Here is a 10,000-nt window from a genome sequence, read left to right as displayed (position 1 = left end):
CGACCTCGGGATCAGAGCCCCAGGCGAAATCACACAAAGACAAGAGCTTGGCTCCGGCCGGGAATCGAACCCTGGTCGGCAAGCCTGTATAGACAGTGACTAAGCCACTTGGCCACGAAGAAGGATAAAAGTCAATGACAATTCTTCTGTACTTATACCTGTCGAATTCAGGTATTTTGTACTTAGAATTGAAATCAACCCATCCTCACCATCGTAGCTAATTGGTAGTTTGTTACTTGGCATTCAATTAATGATAAATTTTGCACATTTTTACGTGTTTTTCATATTCAAATAAGCCATATATATTTTTGATACATTAATGTCTGGATTCTCTTAACGACCTCGGGATCAGAGCCCCAGGCGAAATCACACAAAGACAAGAGCTTGGCTCCGGCCGGGAATCGAACCCTGGTCGGCAAGCCTGTATAGACAGTGACTAAGCCACTTGGCCACGAAGAAGGATAAAAGTCAATGACAATTCTTCTGTACTTATACCTGTCGAATTCAGGTATTTTGTACTTAGAATTGAAATCAACCCATCCTCACCATCGTAGCTAATTGGTAGTTTGTTACTTGGCATTCAATTAATGATAAATTTTGCACATTTTTACGTGTTTTTCATATTCAAATAAGCCATATATATTTTTGATACATTAATGTCTGGATTCTCTTAACGACCTCGGGATCAGAGCCCCAGGCGAAATCACACAAAGACAAGAGCTTGGCTCCGGCCGGGAATCGAACCCTGGTCGGCAAGCCTGTATAGACAGTGACTAAGCCACTTGGCCACGAAGAAGGATAAAAGTCAATGACAATTCTTCTGTACTTATACCTGTCGAATTCAGGTATTTTGTACTTAGAATTGAAATCAACCCATCCTCACCATCGTAGCTAATTGGTAGTTTGTTACTTGGCATTCAATTAATGATAAATTTTGCACATTTTTACGTGTTTTTCATATTCAAATAAGCCATATATATTTTTGATACATTAATGTCTGGATTCTCTTAACGACCTCGGGATCAGAGCCCCAGGCGAAATCACACAAAGACAAGAGCTTGGCTCCGGCCGGGAATCGAACCCTGGTCGGCAAGCCTGTATAGACAGTGACTAAGCCACTTGGCCACGAAGAAGGATAAAAGTCAATGACAATTCTTCTGTACTTATACCTGTCGAATTCAGGTATTTTGTACTTAGAATTGAAATCAACCCATCCTCACCATCGTAGCTAATTGGTAGTTTGTTACTTGGCATTCAATTAATGATAAATTTTGCACATTTTTACGTGTTTTTCATATTCAAATAAGCCATATATATTTTTGATACATTAATGTCTGGATTCTCTTAACGACCTCGGGATCAGAGCCCCAGGCGAAATCACACAAAGACAAGAGCTTGGCTCCGGCCGGGAATCGAACCCTGGTCGGCAAGCCTGTATAGACAGTGACTAAGCCACTTGGCCACGAAGAAGGATAAAAGTCAATGACAATTCTTCTGTACTTATACCTGTCGAATTCAGGTATTTTGTACTTAGAATTGAAATCAACCCATCCTCACCATCGTAGCTAATTGGTAGTTTGTTACTTGGCATTCAATTAATGATAAATTTTGCACATTTTTACGTGTTTTTCATATTCAAATAAGCCATATATATTTTTGATACATTAATGTCTGGATTCTCTTAACGACCTCGGGATCAGAGCCCCAGGCGAGATCACACAAAGACAAGAGCTTGGCTCCGACCAGGGTTCGATTCCCGGCCGGAGCCAAGCTCTTGTCTTTGTGTGATTTCGCCTGGGGCTCTGATCCCGAGGTCGTTAAGAGAATCCAGACATTAATGTATCAAAAATATATATGGCTTATTTGAATATGAAAAACACGTAAAAATGTGCAAAATTTATCATTAATTGAATGCCAAGTAACAAACTACCAATTAGCTACGATGGTGAGGATGGGTTGATTTCAATTCTAAGTACAAAATACCTGAATTCGACAGGTATAAGTACAGAAGAATTGTCATTGACTTTTATCCTTCTTCGTGGCCAAGTGGCTTAGTCACTGTCTATACAGGCTTGCCGACCAGGGTTCGATTCCCGGCCGGAGCCAAGCTCTTGTCTTTGTGTGATTTCGCCTGGGGCTCTGATCCCGAGGTCGTTAAGAGAATCCAGACATTAATGTATCAAAAATATATATGGCTTATTTGAATATGAAAAACACGTAAAAATGTGCAAAATTTATCATTAATTGAATGCCAAGTAACAAACTACCAATTAGCTACGATGGTGAGGATGGGTTGATTTCAATTCTAAGTACAAAATACCTGAATTCGACAGGTATAAGTACAGAAGAATTGTCATTGACTTTTATCCTTCTTCGTGGCCAAGTGGCTTAGTCACTGTCTATACAGGCTTGCCGACCAGGGTTCGATTCCCGGCCAGAGCCAAGCTCTTGTCTTTGTGTGATTTCGCCTGGGGCTCTGATCCCGAGGTCGTTAAGAGAATCCAGACATTAATGTATCAAAAATATATATGGCTTATTTGAATATGAAAAACACGTAAAAATGTGCAAAATTTATCATTAATTGAATGCCAAGTAACAAACTACCAATTAGCTACGATGGTGAGGATGGGTTGATTTCAATTCTAAGTACAAAATACCTGAATTCGACAGGTATAAGTACAGAAGAATTGTCATTGACTTTTATCCTTCTTCGTGGCCAAGTGGCTTAGTCACTGTCTATACAGGCTTGCCGACCAGGGTTCGATTCCCGGCCGGAGCCAAGCTCTTGTCTTTGTGTGATTTCGCCTGGGGCTCTGATCCCGAGGTCGTTAAGAGAATCCAGACATTAATGTATCAAAAATATATATGGCTTATTTGAATATGAAAAACACGTAAAAATGTGCAAAATTTATCATATATATATATATGCACTGTGTAGTATATATATATATATATATATATATATATATATATATATATATATATATATATATATATATATATATATATATATCAACAAATGGCAGAGCCTCAACGAGATGGAATTTGTGAGTATTGGTAGATAAATTAACAAAAATACAAATTGATTAGAAAATGCGGAAACTCAGTAGTATGGGATAATCCCCAAAAAGGTCTCATACTGCCCCAGGAGAAATTCGGACGCAGGGATTAAAAGGGGTAAACGGGAGCGGTAGGACTTTAAACTCTCCAAAGAAGGACATTTGGCAACGTGGAGATAACGCCTGGATTGCCATGAAGGAGTCGATAGGGAATAATAAGAAGTAGACATGAGATTACTCAAGTGCCATATGTGGATGAGATCATGGTGGTGATGGTTTGGACATATCCTTCGCACTCCCCAAGAGAGATTAGGTCACCCAACTTTCAGCTGGGCTCCAGAAGGCACTAGAAGAGTTGGAGGATCCAAGCCTACATGGTTGAGGACTGAAGTGTGGAGTAGATGATAAATGAAGTATTGATTTAAAAGCTCAAGATAGATACGACTGGCGAAATCTACCTGAGGCTCTTTGCGTCAATGGACGTAGGAGGAGATGATGATAATGAAAAACAGAATAAGATGTGGAATTTTTGGTTCAGGAATTAAGAAAAATGAGAGTAAATCAAGAAAACAATACCAGGGTTCTTTTGCCAGACAGAGTTTCAGAACATTGATGTATTGCGTAATAAATTATGTGAAATGTAAGACCTATCCATACTGCGGGTGAAAGCGAGCAATACATTTACATGAAATCATGAAAATGCCAGAGTAGGGAAGCAGAAGATCTCTCTCTCTCTCTCTCTCTCTCTCTCTCTCTCTCTCTCTCTCTCTCTCTCTCTCTCTCTCTCTCTCTCTAGCAAGCAAGCAAAGTTTAAATAAGAAACATCTATTGCCATTCCTCAGGCATCGATTTAAGCCAGCTATTCAACACCCCTTTTTCCAATTTAGAACTAAGGTTCTGATATACATCGGTGAATTTTCTTCAATAATTAAATCCAGAATCATTTCTCACAGTTTTCTGTTTCTTGGCATTTATTGCACGCAGAGAATGCTTGTATTTAAACAAAAGAACATCTTGAAAAGAATATGTATATATATACATACATATATATATATATATATATATATATATATATATATATATATATATATATATACATATATATATATATATATATATATATATATATATATATATATATATATATATATATATATATATATATATACATATATATATATATATATATATATATATATATATATATATATATATATATATATATATATGGATCGTGTCAAGATTAGGGAACACAACCATCACTGAGTGTCATTCTTTATATGTGAAAATTGGGTTCACTATTCTTGACATGGAAATGTTGAGGTCACTGATCTTGACAAGATCCACACACACACACACACACACACACACACACATATATATATATATATATATATATATATATATATATATATATATATATATATATATATACGTAAATATATATATATATATATATATATATATATATATATATATATATATATATATATATATATATATATATATATATATATATAAGAAAATCGGACAATGGCTAGGTTAAGTAAAATTTGGATAACAAATCGCCTGAAATTACATATAAATATCAGTCTATATATCGGTTTAGTGAGATTGGTGTCACCGTGTGGATATGATTCGTGATGGCGATGAAAAACATTATCCAACAGATTTTGTAGATTTGAGAACAAAGCCCTCAGAAGGATATTGAGAGTTAAATGGAGGGATAAGATTTGAAATGAAACTTTAATAGATTACTAGAGTGCCATATATGGATGAGATCATGGTGAGGGGTAGATGGAGATGATTTGGGCATGCTCTTCGCACTACCCAAAAGAGAATAGTTCACCAAACATTCAACTGGGCTCCACAAGACGCCAGAAGACTTTGAACACCCAGGCCTACATGGCTGAGGACTACGAAGCATGAAGTAGGAGATGATGAATGGAAAGTATTGATTTAAAAGCTCAGGATAGAGACGACTGACGAAATCTAACCGAGGCCCCTTGCATCAATGGGCTTAGGAGATGACGTTGATGATGACAAAAGAAGAAAAGAGCGTTAGAATACATGCATACCTGGATATATGTGGTTGAGAGTAAATTAGATTTGAATACAACGGATTATTATTATAATTATTATTACTATTATTATTATTATTATTATTATTAACCAAGCTATAACCCTAGTTGAAAAGCAAGATGCTATAAGTCCAAGGGCTCCAGCAGGGATTAATAGCCCAGTCAGGAAAGAAAATAAGGAAATAAATAAATGACGAGAACAAATTAACAATAAATCATTCTAAAAACAGTAGCAACGTAAAATCAGAAAAGTCATATATAAACTATAAAAAAAAATTATGTCAGCCTGTTCAACATAAAAACATTTGCTGCAATTTGCAGCAAAGTCAGAACAAAGGCAAATGTTATAAAGCATATTTACAAAAAAAATAATTGCAATGAATAATAAGGAAATTATATTCATAAGACAGAAGTAGAATATTTACAAAAAAAATAATTGCAATGAATAATAAGGAAATTATATCCATAAGACAGAAGTAGAAGTCCTTCTGATAATTTTCTTTTGTTTGAACGATTCACGAATATCCTTAAATTGAATCGAATTAAAGAAGGAAGCCACACTTAATGGTTGAATCTATCTTCACAATTCTTCTCCTTCTTCTTCTTCTTCTTCTTCTTCTTCTTCTTCTTCTTCTTCTTCTTCTTATTATTATTATTATTATTATTATTATTATTATTGTTAGTTTTATTATTATTATTATTATCATTATTATTATTATTATTATTATTATTATTATTATTATTATTATTATTATTATTATTATTATTATTATTATTATTATTTCTATTATTTTTATTATTTTTATTATTATTATTACCATTATTAATTTTATTATTATTAGTAGTATTATTACTATTATCATTATCCTTAATATTGTTATTATTATCATTATTTTTAATATAATTTTTATAGCATTTATTATTATTATTATTATTATTATTATCATTATTATTTCACTTTTGTTATTGTAATTATTATAATTATAATTGTTATTATTATTATTATTATTATTATTATTATTATTATTATTATTATAAATATCATTTATCATTATTATTTCATTATTGTCATTGCTATTATTATTTCATTATTGTCATTGATATTATTATCATTTATTAATATTTCTTATGCCTTGATTTCAATCTAATTAGTGTAACAAACAATTAATTTCAGAGGATTTCAGAGGACAACCGCAGTCAAGCCTCTTTTTGCACTAGAAATTCCATGAACGAATGCCATGGACCTTTGGTTATGGCATCTACCTATGGGCACGTCGACTGTACTAGGTACCTCGTTGAAGTACTGAATGCAGATATTGAAGAGCATGGCATGGGTAAGAGATATATAATTCTGTAAATGATAATAACTGCACTTTTATCATTTCTCTTTTTCATGGACAGAGAGTGTAGTGCATTGCTGTTTCTCTCATTCAACGTGCAGCAAGTCCTACTGTGATTTCTCTCCTAATTTATCAACATTCAGAAATCCCTGGGCAGTGTCATAGCCTCTTGCGTTATTGAGTTATTGAGTCCTTTGACTGACCAGGAAGTACTATATTGGATCCCTCTCTCTGGTTACGGCTTATTTCATCTTTGCCTACACATACACAGAATAGTCTGGCCTATTCTTTCCTCATACACTTGACAACACAAATTTTCATACAATTCTTCTTTCAAGAGGTTAACTACTGCATTTGTTCAGTGGCTACTTTCCTCGTGGTAAGGGTAGAAGAGATTCTTTAGCTATGGTAAGCAGCTCTTCTAGGAGAAGGACACTCCAGAATTAAACTATTGTTTCTTGGGTAGCGCCATAGCCTCTGTACCATGGTCTTCCACTGTCTTGGGTTAGAGTTATCTTGCTTGAGGTTACGCTCGGGCACACTATTCTATCTAATTTCTCTTCCTCTTATTTTGTTAAAACTTTTATAGTTTGTATAGGATATATCTATATTAATGTTACAGTTCTTAAAATATTTTATTTTTCCTTGTTTCTTTTACTCATTGGACTATTTACCCTGTTGGGGCCCCTGGGCTTATAGCATCCTGCTTTTTCAACTAGGGTTGTAGCTTAGTAAGTAATAATAATAATAATGGGGCTCAGTAAATTCAGGGGCAAAAAAACACATTGGGGCTGGAATAACTCTTTTTCCTTACAGTTTTCCTCCATGGCAAGTATGTGGAAGGGATGCGTCCATTGTGGTGTGCAGTTAAAAGCGGAAACATAGTGCTTGTTAAATATCTCTTGTTCAAAGGGGCTCAAGTTAATGTCGTACACGAATTGAGCTCGACTCCGGTTAATGCAGCATGTCAGCTGGGATGTACCGCCATTACCAAACTTCTGGTAGAACATGGGGCAGGTAAGTTCCTTTACACTCTGGTCTTGAGAAGGTGAATGGATTGAAATACAATTGTTTCCATTAATACTTAATTAGGCTGATTACCAAGCTCTAAAAATATTTTGTAATAACTTGAACAATTGTTAGTTTCCATTAGTTATACTATGATTTGACTATTTCTCATCTCATCTCAATCATCAGATTGGGTACAATTGGGAAGCAGTCGAGTACAAAAGTTGGCCAGATTAAAACCTAGAGATATCGAAGGCAGAACTCTCCTCCTCATGGCTTGCTCTAAAGGCAGATCACCAACTCTAAAAATAAATATTTTGTAATAACTTGAACAATTGTTAGTTTAGATTAGTTATTCTACGATTTGCCTATTCCTTATCTCATCTCAATCATCCAATTTATATTGATTTATTTATTTTCTTTCTAGATATTGAAATTATTGATAGGTTAGGGGGTACCTGTATGATGGCTGCAGCTATTCGTGGTCATATACAAGTAGTGAAGTACCTCATAAGTATTGGAGCTGATGTGAACAAAAAGAATCATGATGGAAAAACTACACTGTACAAATGTGCAGAGTTAGGACACCTTGAGTTGGTCAAAATTTTGCTCGATAATCGTGCCAATATGGATGCTGATAGTTCAGGTAAAAACCCAGTGTTCAGTTACTGCTTGTAGGTTGGGAGTTATAGGGCGGTCACTTAACAATAACAGCTTGAATTGTCTTTACCGAAGGGCTTATCTCGTATGCTATATATAATCTTTATGAATATTCCTAGCTATTTGCTCTATTATTTATAATTTTCTTAATCCTTAAAAATCATAACATTCTATGTTTTGTCTAAAAGTATGATCATTTGAGTACCTAAAAGCATAACTATACATGCAAGTAAATAGCATTATAGTCGCTGCAGAGATTCTGGGTGAAGTAAGCCCCACCCACTGATGACGTCAAAGCCAATTATATTGTCTCCCGCGTTAACAGCTTAAAATTTGTAAGAGGGATGTATTGTGATCACTGCTAACGAATGAGACATCCTGATTGGCTGAGACGTCATCAGAGAGTGGGGTTTATTTAGCTCGGAATCTTTGCAGCGACTATACAATAATAATATACCCCCTGATTTCCTTCCAGGAATAACGCCTTTACTTGCTGCAGCCTCTGGCGGCCATATACAGGTAGTGGAATATTTATTTGGTCAAATGGCTTTGGCAGCCGAAGACAGAATCAATGTCTACCAGGTCCTAGGGGCGGCACTTTTTGACAAAAATAGATATATAGACAGTGCTATGAAATACTGGAGACTAGCAATGCGTGAGAGGTAAGTCTGAATTGTTATCATCTAAATATATATTTATCGGAAATGTTAATGCTTAAAATGCTGGGTTAATAAGAGACCTCAGGATTGAACTCTATCTACGTAATTACTTTGAAGTTTAATTATTTTAAGTCATTCCAAAAATATTTGGAATCCACTTAATATTTTCTCACGATTTGCTAATGACAACAATGTACCTCAAAACTACTTTTTATAAGTAGATTTTAGGTTTTTTATTTTGTATTTCAGTGTATGATATCCAACACCTTTATAAAAGAACAGTAGTATCTGTGTATTCACATGAAATAAATCTCTCAAAACTGAAGTGCTTTTACTATCGGCTCTATTTTCAGAGTTGCCAATGGACCTTCGAACAGGCAGGAAACTGAAAGTTTTCCGTCTTTTTTAAGGTACAAGGAAGTCGAAACTGAGGAAGAATTAGAGGAAATAAAGGATAATATTGAGGAACTAGATGTGCAGTCGTTGTTGGTGAAAGCAAGAGTGTTGGGACTTGAACATAATGATACAAGTTCCCATCTTCTTATATTGGGGACTGAATATTCAATGGACGGAGTGTTTAGTCTATCCATCGAGTTGTGGATGCACACTCTTAATATGATTGATAAGAAGCTAAAAGCTTTAGACCCAAAGCGAATATATTTCCTTCTGTCATTGACTGAAGTATTTTCTGATTTGATTGACTATGAACTTTCTGGAAAGGAGGATTTGATTCCCTTATCAATGCATTTTGAGAGTTTCCTACGTCTGTTTGACATGTGCATAGGAGAAATCAAAGCAGCTATCTCCCATCAAAATGAAATGAGTTCTTACTTAGCACATGTCATACATATGAAGAGCGCTCTACCTATGGCAATGCATTTAACATTTTTGCTAACAAAAGCCAAATCTGTACTTTTGGCTGACGAGGTACAATTGGGAAACAGTAGAATACAAAAGTTGGCCAGATTAAAACCTAGAGATATCAAAGGCAGAACTCTCCTCCACATGGCTTGCTCTAAAGGCTTCTGTCTAGATGGTCTCTTCTTCGAGGTCGATGGATTTCCCAATCTGGATGTTGTCAATTCTCTGATTGAAAACGGTGCAGATCCTAACGTCAAAGATCACAGTGGAAATACGCCTCTCCACTCACTCGCAAAGAGTGGAAAATCCTCCAAAGAGATAATTGACACATT

The 10,000-nt window shown here is 35.1% G+C and overlaps 1 protein-coding gene across 1 annotated transcript in view; it reads left to right on the top strand.

The window, feature by feature from the left end:
• Nucleotides 1-10,000, top strand: part of LOC137640317 (protein fem-1 homolog A-like) — a 20,778-nt gene that overhangs the window by 10,564 nt on the left and 214 nt on the right. Inside the window, exons 2-6 of the mRNA XM_068372953.1 lie at nt 6,315-6,474; nt 7,393-7,497; nt 7,916-8,134; nt 8,624-8,810; nt 9,161-10,000. The exon at nt 9,161-10,000 is cut by the window's right edge and continues 214 nt beyond it. Coding sequence (XP_068229054.1) covers nt 6,315-6,474; nt 7,393-7,497; nt 7,916-8,134; nt 8,624-8,810; nt 9,161-10,000 — 1,511 coding nt within the window. The remainder of the gene's footprint in view (nt 1-6,314; nt 6,475-7,392; nt 7,498-7,915; nt 8,135-8,623; nt 8,811-9,160) is intronic.

The sequence above is a fragment of the Palaemon carinicauda genome, chromosome 1 (genome assembly GCF_036898095.1).
Source record: "Palaemon carinicauda isolate YSFRI2023 chromosome 1, ASM3689809v2, whole genome shotgun sequence".
Classification (NCBI taxonomy): Eukaryota; Metazoa; Arthropoda; class Malacostraca; order Decapoda; family Palaemonidae; genus Palaemon; species Palaemon carinicauda.
Note: the sequence above shows the minus strand (reverse complement) of the source record. Positions and strands in the feature narration are given on the sequence as shown.